Source organism: Pleurodeles waltl, chromosome 6 (assembly GCF_031143425.1).
Source record: "Pleurodeles waltl isolate 20211129_DDA chromosome 6, aPleWal1.hap1.20221129, whole genome shotgun sequence".
Taxonomy (NCBI): Eukaryota; Metazoa; Chordata; class Amphibia; order Caudata; family Salamandridae; genus Pleurodeles; species Pleurodeles waltl.
The window spans coordinates 1,571,719,708-1,571,732,846 of record NC_090445.1 but is presented as its reverse complement, the minus strand read 5'-3'; the positions used below and the strand labels follow the sequence as shown (position 1 = coordinate 1,571,732,846).

The following is a 13,139-nucleotide window of genomic DNA, read 5'->3' as shown; positions in this document are numbered from 1 at the left end:
GTTGAGGCACTCACACTGTGGCAGGTACAGATATGTACGTCAGCCATATTTTGGGAAACTGCTCAACACTTGTCGTTTGATAACCAACTTTATCTATCTATCTATCTATCTATCTATCTATCCGAACCAGCGCTATTCCAGAAATTGATTCCATTCTATAATGGATGTCTATAAAGTGCCAGGAATCATCATGTTTACGCCAATAATTGACACAAAATAGAACGAATGTCCGAATATTAAACAAATCCAATATTGCCAAGAAATGGCACCCACGATTGTGCTGTCCCCTTTATTTAGCTCTCCAATTCGTCACTTGCTCACCATAGAGCGACCTTCTGGTGACTGGTAGGTATACCTCAAACCTTGTGAGTGAATAGCCGCCACCATGCACGTTTGTAGACATTTCTGTTGTAACAGGGCAGGAATACATGTATTTGTGTTACATCCGATTCTTTTCCTATTTGCATATATCATGGGCCATTGCTTTGCTACTACCTGGTTACATATTGATATAGTTACACCTACCCCGCCACATACTATTTCCAGTACTGCAGAATAACATGGCTATTGGAATTTCAGGGAAAGATTTGTGTTTGCATTGCAGGGTAGCTCTAATGTAACTCACGGTTTGAATCCAGAGCTTCGCATTGAATCTATTTCGTAATACTGTGATGGTACCACTTCTGGAACGCGGCTGCGGGAGAAGCGGACGCCCTAAGTGAAACGTGTGCGGCGTTGTGGAGAAGGGTACACTCGCTCAGTGCACCAGACAGGCGGTGAGGCACGGCCTGAACTGCGGCACGGAGACGTGCGACCAGGGAGACGGGACAATAACACGCAACGGAGGGCCGGGGCCTAGCGGGCCCGACAAGCCGGACGACGGTGGACCCGGTGCGATGCTGGAGGTGAGAAGCACTAGACCGCACCCGAGAACACAGGAAAGCTGGGCCATCCCCGGAGGACGATGCATGTAAAGCGTTGTGGGGCCTAGGCCACTGTGAAGGAGGGCGCAGATTGACCTGCGAGAGGGTGACACACTACGAGATACCAAGGCTTTTGGGCCTGAGGGGGTAAACTGGGCAAAATTAGATAGGACTTTCAAGGTGGGGAGTGCTCAAGCCCGGAAAGGTAAGGACATCACAGTGACACTTGTTTACGGCGCTGGGAAGAGTGCAAGGCTGGCGGTGTCCCGTCCCGCCCTAGGCCTTCTACCGATCTATTTACACCAGTGCACCCATTTCGCACGGCGCTTAGACTACCCCTCCCGGGATGTTTTTGATCCTCTTTTCCTTGAATCCGCTTTAGGTAGTCATGTACCTGCTGGGGTGTTGTGAATATCATACTCTTGTCATTAGGGGTAACCTTCAACCTCGCCGGATATAACATAGCATACTGTATAGTATACTACCCTGTTGTCCGGAATACGAGGGGGGGACGCTGGAGGTAGACTCGCGGAATTTCCCTACCATGACCACCATGGGCAAAACTGATGCAAAGCAGCAGAGGCTGCAATTTGGGGCCAAAAGACCCCCCCCCCCCCCCCCCCCCCCGAACATGTGGAGGGAGACGCTTCACTGACCCCACAGGACGAACAGTCTGGCCTCGGTGAAATGAAGGCCCTCTTGCTTACTATGCAGTCTAGTCTGTCCTCAATAGATGGCAAATTGGACACTATGACCACAAGACTGGACCTACTCACCGCTGGGCTAGAGAAACGGTCCGGGCCGATAACTGACAACGAATCTCCCATGTAGAGGATGTAATGCAGAGAAGACCAGAACAACTCTTGCAGATGGGTAAACTCCTCAAAGTCATAGCGCTAAAGAACGAAGACTTAGAAGCTAGGTCTAGGCGGAATAACATACGCATAGTGGGTATACCAGAATCGACGGATACTGTCCGGATGGAACAATTTGTGGAGTGGCTACTCTTTACGTTGTTTGGAGAAGATGCTTTTTCGCACCTGCTGATAGTAGAAGGAGCACACAGGACTCTGATGGCTAGACCGCCACCCTGCGCCCCGGCTAGACTGATCATCACGCGCCTTTTAAATTACAGGGACAGAGACACTACATTGCGGTTGAGCAGAGAAAAGCAACCCTTACAATTTGAGGGTAGTGCACTATCAACATACCCTGATTTCACTACAACTGTTCAGGAAGCTCGGAAACAATTTGCCATTGTAAAGAAGAAACTGCAACAACATAATATACAGTATGCTATGTTATATCCGGCGAGGTTGAGGGTTACCCCTAATGACAAGAGTATGATATTCACAACACCCCAGCAGGTACATGACTACCTAAAGCGGATTCAAGGAAAAGAGGATCCAAAAACATCCCGGGAGGGGGCGTCGGACTCTCCCTCCACCCTATCGGATCAAGAATGAGGTTGCTCCTTGAGGTACTGTGATCTTCTCTCTGCAGATGAGACCCACATGCGCTCTCAGTAGCGTTCATATGTCATAGATGTTCGGTGCCTGGTCCTGGTGTGCGCCCCCCCTCTGCGGACTGGTGGCTACCGGCACACCTGGACTAACATTCTACTCCGGGCACCCCCATAGACAACAGGGGGTTTTCTGAGGCAGCCCTCTGGAGGTCCTTTTATTGGGAAATCCCCACTTAACTTTTGTTATCCATTTTCTTCTTTGAAATGTCAACCTGTTTATGGTTTGATGTATGTTTGGGAGTTAAAGGGGGGGGCATTCCGGGTGGGATTGGGCCGCCTCTGGGTGAGGAAATATTTTACTCGTTCTGGGCTGCACAGTTACATATCTGTAGGGCATTGGGCTCTCTACTGAACCCCCACTCTTAGATTGTAAATTTTCACGACCATGACTGCCTATATTAGGGACTGTACACGATGATGTCAGGGAGTAGGGTACAGGGCCTACCAGATGGACATACACTGCGTTGCTTGACATGGAATGTTAGGGGGCTGGGAGATCCCCGCAAAAGACGACATCTAATGGCATATTTAGAACGGCACAAGATACACATTGTACTCCTACAGGAGACACATTTTACATCTGGGAGGCGCACCATGTTCGGAGACCGATGGTCTGCATACAGCCAACATTCTGCCTACTCCTCCTACTCGAGGCACCTCTAGCCTTGTCCGTAGGCGTACCCCCTATACACCACTCAGATTTAAAAATGATACACAGGGGAGGTATACCATTATCTGGGGCCGACTGTCGCAATATTCTGTGACCATAGTTAATTGCTATGCACCTAATACTGATGACCCCTCTTACTTTGACGCTCTCTGGGGCAGTATTGCGGAAATAGGCTCAAGATATATACTGTTGGGAGGGGACCTCAATCTAACGCTAGATTCTCACAGGGACAGGGGGACGGAGGCCATGACTTAGACGTAGAGCGGCGGACAGGCTGGGGGCTGACATGGTGGCGCAGGATGTGGTAGACGGATGGCGCTGGCTGCATCCCTGTGCTGAAGAGGGCACCTTCTACTCGGCGGTGCACACAAGCTGGCCCAGGCTAGACTACTGGCTTATATCGCACCCCCTGATACCCTGGGTGGTAGATATCACGCATCTGGCGCGAACATACTCTGACCATTCCCTGGTTGTGCTCGAGCTGAGGATCCCCCTTGCATTGCCGCCTCTCTTGTCCTGGCGCCTGTCCCCTCACACTTTGTTGGACGACGTCTTTTGCGGCGAATTACGTGCTGAAATAGCAGATTTCTTTGACCGCAATAAGAATACTGTAGACCGCGTTGTCACAATCTGGGAGGCGTTTAAGGTTACTCTTAGAGGGTACTGTTTGGCTAAAGGTGTGGGTATACTGCGAGAACTCCGCAGCTGAGCTTGAACAGGACGAGATCCGAGAGGCTGTGATGCAACTCCAATCGAGTAAAGCCCCGGACCCTGACTGCATCCCAGCCGAGCTCTATAAAACCTATGTGGACATACTTGCCCCATGGCAGGGACTGGTTTACCGAGAGGCGAGACAGTGGAACTCTCTTCCGCCCTCTATGAGAGAGGCCCTGTTGACTACTATATTGAAAACAGGTAAACCTGCAACACGCTGCGATTCCTATCACCCATTGTCCCTTATTAATTGCGATACCAAGATACTAGCGAAAGTGTTGGCGAATTGTCTCTTGATGTCCTTTTTGGTTAGGCCCGATCAATCTGGATTTATTCCGGGCAGATCCACCTCACATAATCTGCACACTTTCTTTACTATACCGCAGAGTATAGATCCCGGGATCTCGGCGGCGGCGGTATTCTTAGATGCCGCTAAGGCCTTCGATACCCTAGAATGGGACTACTTGATGGCTATTTTGGGGCGCATGGGCTTCCCCCGCTTGTATATGACATGGATCGCCATTTTATACGCTGATCCAGTGGCCCCTGTACAGATTAATGGTCATCGGTCCACCCCGGTCCACATTGAGAGAGGCACGAGGCAGGGGTATCCGCTTTCGCCACTGCTCTTCGCCCTGGGGATGGAGCCACTGGCGGCGGTGCTGTGACAGAATCATGCCACCTCTGCAGTTCGCACCCCCTCCAGGCACATCCTAATCTCGCTATACTCGGATGACGTCACATTATATCTAAGAAACCCAGAAGACAGCCTAAATTCTGTCCTATGGAAATTTGTCAAATTTGGCCACATCTCTGGGATACGGGTGACCTGGGAAAAGTCCTTGATCTACCCATTGACGGATCGCACAGCGCAATGCTCCCCTGATTTCCCCCTCGGGTGGGCAGACAACTCCCTTAAATATCTTGGCATTGTGATCACTTGTGACAAGCATGAATTGATGCGCTTGAACTATGGGGTGTTACTTGATAGCATACAGGTCTCAGGCAGGACGCATACCACTGATGAAGATGATTGTGCTCCCTAAGCTTCTTTATCTGTTTCTCAACATACTGCATCCCCCTGCCCGTCCCTTCTTCAAAGAACTAAGAACACAAATGATTAGGCTGGCTTGGGCTGGTAAACAACCACGCCTTAAATGGGAAATTATGACGTAACCCTATGAACGTGGGGGCTTTGAAGCCCCGGAATTTGAGCTATATTATGACTGCGTGCAGGCGCAATTTGTGTATTTTTTTGGTACCCCGCATATGGCGCATCTTGCGGTGGAGCAGGGATATATGACGCTGGTGCCCAGCACTGCCTACTTTAGGCCTGACCAGGTGGTGGATGGCCCCAGGGATTTAACCGTGGGGTGTACGCAGCTGGCTTGGAAGAAATGAGCTGCTAGGGTGGGTAGTTAATTACTATACTCGCCGCTGATGCCGCTCGTGGGCCACAAAATGATCTCGATGACTTGTGAGCCGGCTGGGATGCGGCTGCTCGCTGCATTGCAGACTCACACATGGGGTGACTTGTATGTGAACTCCCGCTTTAGAGAACAGGACGAAATCAAATCAGATGGCAGCCTCTCCCCCTTGGAGGTCTTTTTGTATATCTGCCTCCGACGCTCTATAAGGGCCCTCTCGCCCTCCTTTCCTAGGGAGCTGCCATGCCTGCAAGCATTTCATGATTTGCTGCAATGCAGCTCCCCGCGCCACTTAGTGACAACTCTGTATCGCTCGGTACAGCGGGACCAGCCCGGTATTGAGGGCGCAGCGTGTAGTAGATGGGGGAGGAGCTGCGATTTCAGATTACTGAGGCTCAGTGGACATACTGTTGCCAGCAAACCGGTAAAATTACCGCTAGCAGCAGGCTACGGATCATACACTATAAATACCTGCACCGTCTCTATTACACTCCGGCGAAGCTCCATCGACACAACCTTTGAGCCACTGACAATTGATAGATGTGGGGCCGAGGGGGCAGACTTCCTCCACCTAGGCTGGTCTTGTCCGAGGGTACTGGAGTATGAGGTGGAGGGAGCGATATCTATTATGGTCTCTACGCCACTGACCCGCCGCTGGTTGCACTCTTAGGACACACTGAGAGAATTGCCCCAGATTGTCGTAGATATGTTGACTTTGCACTCTTATTAGCTAAGCGTAGAGTGGCGTGTTGCTGGGGCAGGGGAAGGGTCCCGAAGTTTAAGTACTGGCTGTCCAATCTGGTGTACGGCAGGATGCAACTTGAGACATATGCTGAGCTGCTGCCGCCCTCACCCCGCCCTAGAGATATCTGGGCTCCACTGGACGTGTACTTGCTCAGACAATCAGAATCCAATGACGATGCAACCCCAGTGAGATACCCTTTGAGAGATGTGTGACCAACTGTGTCATAGAGGCTCGGAGTCTGAAGGTGGGCCGTTAAATACAGGGACACTGGGCAGGTGTTGGAGGAGCCTAAGATATGGAAGCGAGGCGCTCATGCCGCCAGACCTCGGTGCATTTCTACTACGTGAGGTGGGTTAATGACAGCTGAACCTTGTCGCATTTGGAAGCGCAGTTGCTGTATGACTGTTTAACTTGGATGGAGTGGAGCTCAGACGAGTGGTTATATGTTCATTGTTTTAACTGTTTTAATTACTCGCATTGAATTGTTGCTTACCTCGTTATGAGGATATGATGTATACATTGCAAAACCAATAAACAAAGATTAAAAAAAAAAAAAAAAGTAGCAAAAAGCTTTTTAAGGGGAGTTCTTCTCAAGGAAATAAAATACACTCCTAAATGTTTGATACCAGGATGAGGATGGATTTCCTTCAATACCAATGATAAAAGTCTGACTGTCTGCGTGTTTGGACTTGCTAACATTGACTTGTTTCACTTCTGTGAAATAAAAATCGGTGTACGCAACCATCACCACTATTGTTGGTGTTTTTCTTACACACCCTCTCTCGTGTCTCCTTTGTATCCACTGACAGTACTGTCTTTTCGTAAGCATCCTCTCTCATTCTGTCTTCTTTCTGTTACTTCCTGTATGCTTAGTTTAGTGGTGTGTGTTTTTTTTTTTTTTTTTTTTGGTACGTAGAGCTAACGCTTTCTCGGGTGTATGCTCTTTTTCTGCTTTTCTCTCTCCTTCTTCTTTTCTTTGCCAGTGTTCCTCTTTTTAGTTACGCTCTCGCTGTTTTCTGTGCAAACTCCCACTTTCTGTGCCTCACTCTTTTCTGTACCGCACGGACTCCCTCTTGTGTCCCACACAGACGCTCTGTCTTTTCTTGAAGTTCTTAGAGGACAGGGACAGGCTCGGCTGTGACCATATATCCTACAGCTGTACACTGAGATTTATGTGCATATAAATACTTAGACATGCACTGATGAATTCTCTTTTTGGGACCTCGGGCTGTCACTCACACCCCTTTTCCAAAGGCAAACTATGTTTTTGAATAAACACTGGAAAGTAGCGTTTTTTTCCTCCCCATGGCCTTTTTTTTTTCTCTTTCTGATACCACCTTGGTCTTTCGATTTTTATATAATGTGCTGGATTTTTAGGAATGCTGGTTTATTCACTGTGTAGTCGTAGAAAGAGAAGGCTTAGTTGTAACTGAAGTTCTTCATTTGCAGAGTACATGCTGGAATGGAGTGGTGGTCTAGCGCTGTTAAACGTGGCGTTCTAGTTGGGCGCCATACGCAGGATTATTCCTGGGATATCGGTATCATCAATACGGATCATCTGCATTTAAAAATGATCTTATTCTGATGAATATCCTAATGCCTTGAGAAAGCCCTAGGTGAACACACCACAAGGGGCGAAACATGTGTCGGCTGTCTCTTCTCGCAACCTTCTGAATATTTTCCTATGCCGGAATTCAATAAATGCACCTGAATCAAAAAACGTGGACTAGATGGATTATTGTCTGCATGCAACCAGAAATTATACTACAATCCTCAAAATGATTTAAGTGGGTTCTCAACTTTAGTTCTTCTAGATCACCGATCCCATGTCTGCGGTATTACAATTTCCATGGGCTTTAATGGAATCGTAATACGTTGGACGGGATATCCGTGACGTTTGTGACTGAGTAACCCCCTCTGCCAAACTCTAAATCGGGGCCCAAGTCAGAAGGGAAAGTCTTTGACTGACATTGGTATTTGTGCTTTTTGATACTATTTCTATTTGCATACTTTAAATTTTATTGGATTTTTGTAATTTTCTGTACTAAATCTTGCTCTATTTTCCTAATTCGGTTTGTTATTGTTATTATTTTGTATTGACATTATTGTTTTGGTACTGCATAAATACTGTACCCATTTCCCTAAATTAGCTCTCTGTACCACAGTTGCTAAAGTGTTGAGGTCAGGTTAATTAAATGACTTTAACCTGACAAGGTTTCGATTATTTTGTGAAGTGAATAGTCACCCACCCCAAATAATAAGCCAAATTCTTACAGCTCTGATTTTACAGATGGCTACCTTTGTGACTAATTCATACATGCATATACAAATGTCTAATGTTTGGGTTTGTCCCTACAGACAGAAATGCCTGCATTAACAGAATTCTATTACAGTAACCTTGCATTTTATGTTTAATTATTTCAAATACCTAAAAGCTTTGAAGGACATCAGGAATATGGCCATCACTTAATAGGCCCCTACATGTTATGCTGATTTACAGATCATGTGTAATTTGAAGTCCTTACGTAGTGTCCGGTACCCCATAATTAGTGCCTCTCTGTTTCTGATGCACACGCAAACACATTTAATGCATGCACACTGGATGATTGTACCCTCCTTTTTTGCCAAAAGTACGGTAAGACTTAAACACGTTCTCATGTTTTGAGCTTCTTGGGGAAATGTAGAAATGCAAGCACTTTTGCAAGACAACTACAGACTAGGAAGCGTGGATGTTTAGAACACATTAGCTTTTGAAATATTTTTTTTTAACTTGTTTTGCCTTGTTAACAAAACAAAAATGCTTTGTTTGGAGACTTATCAATATAATTATCTTGTTTCTGGATATCAGTGCCCTTCATATACATCTAGTAATAGTGAAGCCATTCCCACCTGAACTCAGTTGGAACACAATTTGAGCCATTTTCAGCAACTACATTACAGCTCACATGTGTCTTAGTGATTCAAGATCAGTGAGAACAGAACCACATTGTGCCTTACATCCTCATTTGACCCTGGTTTGAGACCTCTATGTCCACCTTTCAGGCTCAGCTCTTATTAGCTGTTAAAGTAGTTCATCCGGTACACGCGATAACCGGAAGGAGGTTGGCCGAGCAGGTTTTGCTATGGGCTGGTAAGTGTGGGGAAAACTTCCTTGTTGTAGATTATGCTAGTGACTGTTCCTTTTTGATGCATTTTATCATTTTGTAACAGTGGTTAAATGTTTATTTCCTAGAGTTTCTTGGCTGTAGGACATGTATATGTTGTCCTTTCAATTTTAACCACTTCTGCTTTGTGTAGGTGAACAAGTTGCAGTGTATCGAACCCAGGAGGGACAGGTATACGTAGTAGATGCCTATTGCCCTCATCTTGGTGCTAATCTGGCTGTTGGAGGCAAGGTTGTGGGAGATTGCATTGAATGCCCATTTCATGGGTGGCAGTTCAATGGAGAAGATGGAAAGTGTAAAAGGATCCCCTATGCTGAGAGAGGTAAATGGTACACCCTCAAATCTTATAACTTTTATGGGATGTTTATTGGCTCTTTTCATCATTGATACCAGCAGCACTTATTTGAGTACAAAATAGCTCTGACTCCTGCTGATGGACAGATGTCCTAAACAACGCAATGGGACAGCACCGGTCTCCAAACTATTACTGTGTTTAGCAGTTGTTCCAGCTGGGGAGAGAATATGCATTTTAGCGTTTTGTGAACCTTGGTATCTTGTAGAGTGAAACATTTTCAAGTGTTTGTGAAGTGTATTAAAAACAAACAACGCACCAAGCCTAGTTTGCTATCTTGTAATACATATGGAAGTTAAACATAAATAAACTTTATTACTAATGCTGTAAACATTCATTCATTGGTGTCCCTGGATTGAATGCTGCTGGTAAACATGCAATGAATAGTTGTTATTTAGTTTAAAATATTTGTAAAGCGCATGGCTACCCGGAGGCCTCCCAGCGCTAAGAGGTAACAACCCAGAAGCAGGAAACTCCGAAAAGCTATGTTGAGTATAAGAAGGTCTTTAATTTTTTTCGGAATGGTAGTTCCAAGGGTTCTTGCCGAAGTTCTAGAGGTAGGGAGTTCCAGAGGCGAGTGCCTTAACTGAAAAGGAATTACCTCCCCATGACGATCTCTTAAATCGTGATACATAAACTAAGGAAATTTAGTGAAAACTTACAAAGGAAAAAGTATTCTACAGAATCAAATAAAATAATCTTCACTTGGGTAGCGGTCTTCGATCATTGTACATCATCCGGTCCTAGAGGGTTATAAAGATTATTTTATATATCTTTTAAAAGTATGTTTTAGCAGTCAGCAAAATCAGTTAAATGTCCATCATGTTGATTAATCCTGTCATCCTTGATTATCTCATATTCTTGTCATTCATTTCTTTAGTCATAAAATCCATATGTTCCTGTATTTCACCCCAATCCCAAATTTAATTACTAGTATTTGTGTCACTTATTTGATAATCCTAGATCATCCTGCCCAAAATGGTGAATCAGAGGCATTACTATTATATGATCCAACAAGATTCTCAATGAGTCCTATTCTGATAGTTGGAGTAAAAGACATCAGCAATTAGTTAATGTATGTTGCTAACTCTTCATCTGAGTAGTCCTTCAGACACCTTAGTTTGTAAATCGATTATGTATCTAGAGTCTAGATTTTCCTGGGACCTGTCCCTAGCACCCTCTCTCATTTGGAAGTGTCTTATGTATCCCGAAGAACTGCAATTGCAGCGTTGCGTCTATCCCTTGAGTGCCTCACTACTGGGTAGGTAGGGTCCCTGTTAGTAATGGCCCTCATGTGTTAAGGGGATGGAAGGTACTGCCCACATACTGTTTTTTTACAAGGTCAGAAGAACAAACCATTTGTTAATAAATTTCTATTACGGATTTCCATAGGTAATCTTCACTTCACTTAAAGTTTTTGTGCACAGCCTTGCTAAAGTAAAGGGTGCAGGGTAGAAATAACCTGACCCCTAGCCTCGACGTCAAGGCAAGAAAGCTCTTTTGAACTTTTTTTTTTTTTTTTTTTTTTTTTTTTTTTACATTTTTGCCGCATATTCGCAGGAAAAATGTTTTTGTTTTAAAAAAAGCCACTGGGTGGGCCAGGTCCCGGGTTCAAGCACATCTACAAAAAATAAATAAAGGTGGTGCACACAGTTTACCCCTCCTGAGGCCCTGTGACTATAAACTCTCTGGAACGTTACTGATCTTAACGAGGGGCCACAGGGACTGCCACCTCCCTGGGGGTTTATGTAAAATAAAGGAGGGTGGGGCGCACTGCCCCCCCCCCCCCCCCCCCTCTTCTTGGGCCTATATATGACCCGGGGACTACCACCTCCCCAGGGCTAACTTACTAAATTGTGGGGAGCCGTGCGGACCCCCATGAACCCCAGGGACCACCACCTCCCTGGAGCCAAACACATTCTTTCAAGTGGGAGGGCCCCCCCTCCCTAGCCACATATGGCCCCGGGGACACCATCCCTTGTCCACTAGTGCCTGGGTGTCATAGCCCCACCCAGGGCACCCAGTGTGCATCGTTTGGGACCAGGAGATGGGGGAGCAAGGCCCATGCAGTCGCAACTAGCCCACTGTGGGAGCCGGCATTGCTCCTGCACGCAGAGTGCAGCTTCCTGCATGCGGAGCAATAGTTTGATCTGCTTCTCCGCCCCCACATGGCTTTGCACAGGAAAACTGATAAACTCTGCTTTTAGAAAGCAGGAGTTGTTTGACAACTCCTGCTTGCTGAAAGTAGAGTTAGTATTTGCTTTCACATGGTGAAAACTTTCAGCCCCTGTCCAGCTGAAGCAAACCACTATCTCCCAAGGGTGAGCACCTCAGAAGGTAGCAGGAGCTGGACATGGCAGTGGTGGTCCCCAGGGCCAGTAATGGCTCCAGGAGGGAGGCCACACGGCCACCCTCCTTTAATTAGCCTGGGCCGGCCCCAGGGAAGTGGTGGGTCCTGGGGGCGTATATGGCCCAGGATGGAGGTGTCCCGCCCCGCCCTTACATTTTCTAATATGTATTTAATTAGATCTGGGAAGGTGGTGGTCTCAGGGCCTCTCGGAGCCCAATGGAGAGGGGTCTGCGCAGCCCCCTTCCATGGTTTCTTTTTTTTTTTTTTTTTTTTTGTACAAAGGGCGTGCCCCTTGGACCTTGCCCACCCTGGGGCTTTGTAGAAAACAAGTGCAGGAGAATGCACTTCGGGGGGGGGGGGGTGTTTGTGTGTGTATATGTATTTGTGTGTGTGTGTGTGTGTGTGTGTGTGTGTGTATGGATATGGATATGGATATATATATATATATGTATATGTATTTTATTTTTATTTATTTTTTCATTTTGCCGTGAATCTGTCACAAATTTGTGTCCATTTTTTTCTTTTAATAATAATTTTATTTATGACTCAGCAACTTTTCATGGTTGAAGTACTGGTAGCCAATCTGATCTCTGCAACACATCGGGGGGATTTGCAAATTATTTGTGGACCTAAATATACAAAATTGGATTTCCTTTAATTGCTCAAAAACTACTGAATGGATTTACGCCCAATAACAAAAAGGGTGCTTTCTGGACCAGAACTACCTTTCTGCCAAATTTGGTGTAATTCCATCCAGCTGTTTGGGCTGTAGTCGTGTTCAAAATTCCTATGGGAATTAACCTGGGAAATTCCCTTTATTTATTTTTTTATATCCCTTCCCCTTTTTTTCTCGGACCCCACTTGATGGATACTCCAAATTCTTCCTTGCACAGCTAGAGCTGGCCTTGAAAAATCATAAAAGTGTTACTAGACCTGCAGGTTCAGTAATTTGAATAATCTACTCGACCATATCTGTAATGTACTTGACCCTAAAACTGGTCTCAATTTGTGCAATCCTAGTCCAATATTTTAGTTTAGAGAGAGTCTCCTTTTTCTTCATTGTCACACATAGTGTACCTTCAAATATGTTCAGCTGTACAAAAGAACTTCTTTGTTTTATTAAATAGACTAAATGTTTGCTCCATGTATAAAAAGAATCTAGCCCACATATAGGGAATACATGAGCCATTACTTGCCTCTTAGTATAGTAATAGCATTGCCATCAGGGCAGGAGTGTTTCTCGGTTTGTTTGAACACTCACTTTTAATA

At 45.8% G+C, this 13,139-nt stretch overlaps 1 protein-coding gene across 2 annotated transcripts in view; it reads left to right on the top strand.

Moving 5' to 3' along the window:
• Positions 1–13,139, top strand: part of LOC138301144 (cholesterol 7-desaturase nvd-like) — a 140,535-nt gene that overhangs the window by 22,247 nt on the left and 105,149 nt on the right. The window contains exon 2 of one of the 2 annotated variants that reach the window (XM_069241303.1): positions 9,302–9,490. The exons of the other annotated variant lie outside the window; for it this stretch is intronic. Coding sequence (XP_069097404.1) covers positions 9,302–9,490 — 189 coding nt within the window. The remainder of the gene's footprint in view (positions 1–9,301; positions 9,491–13,139) is intronic. 2 annotated transcript variants of the gene reach the window in all.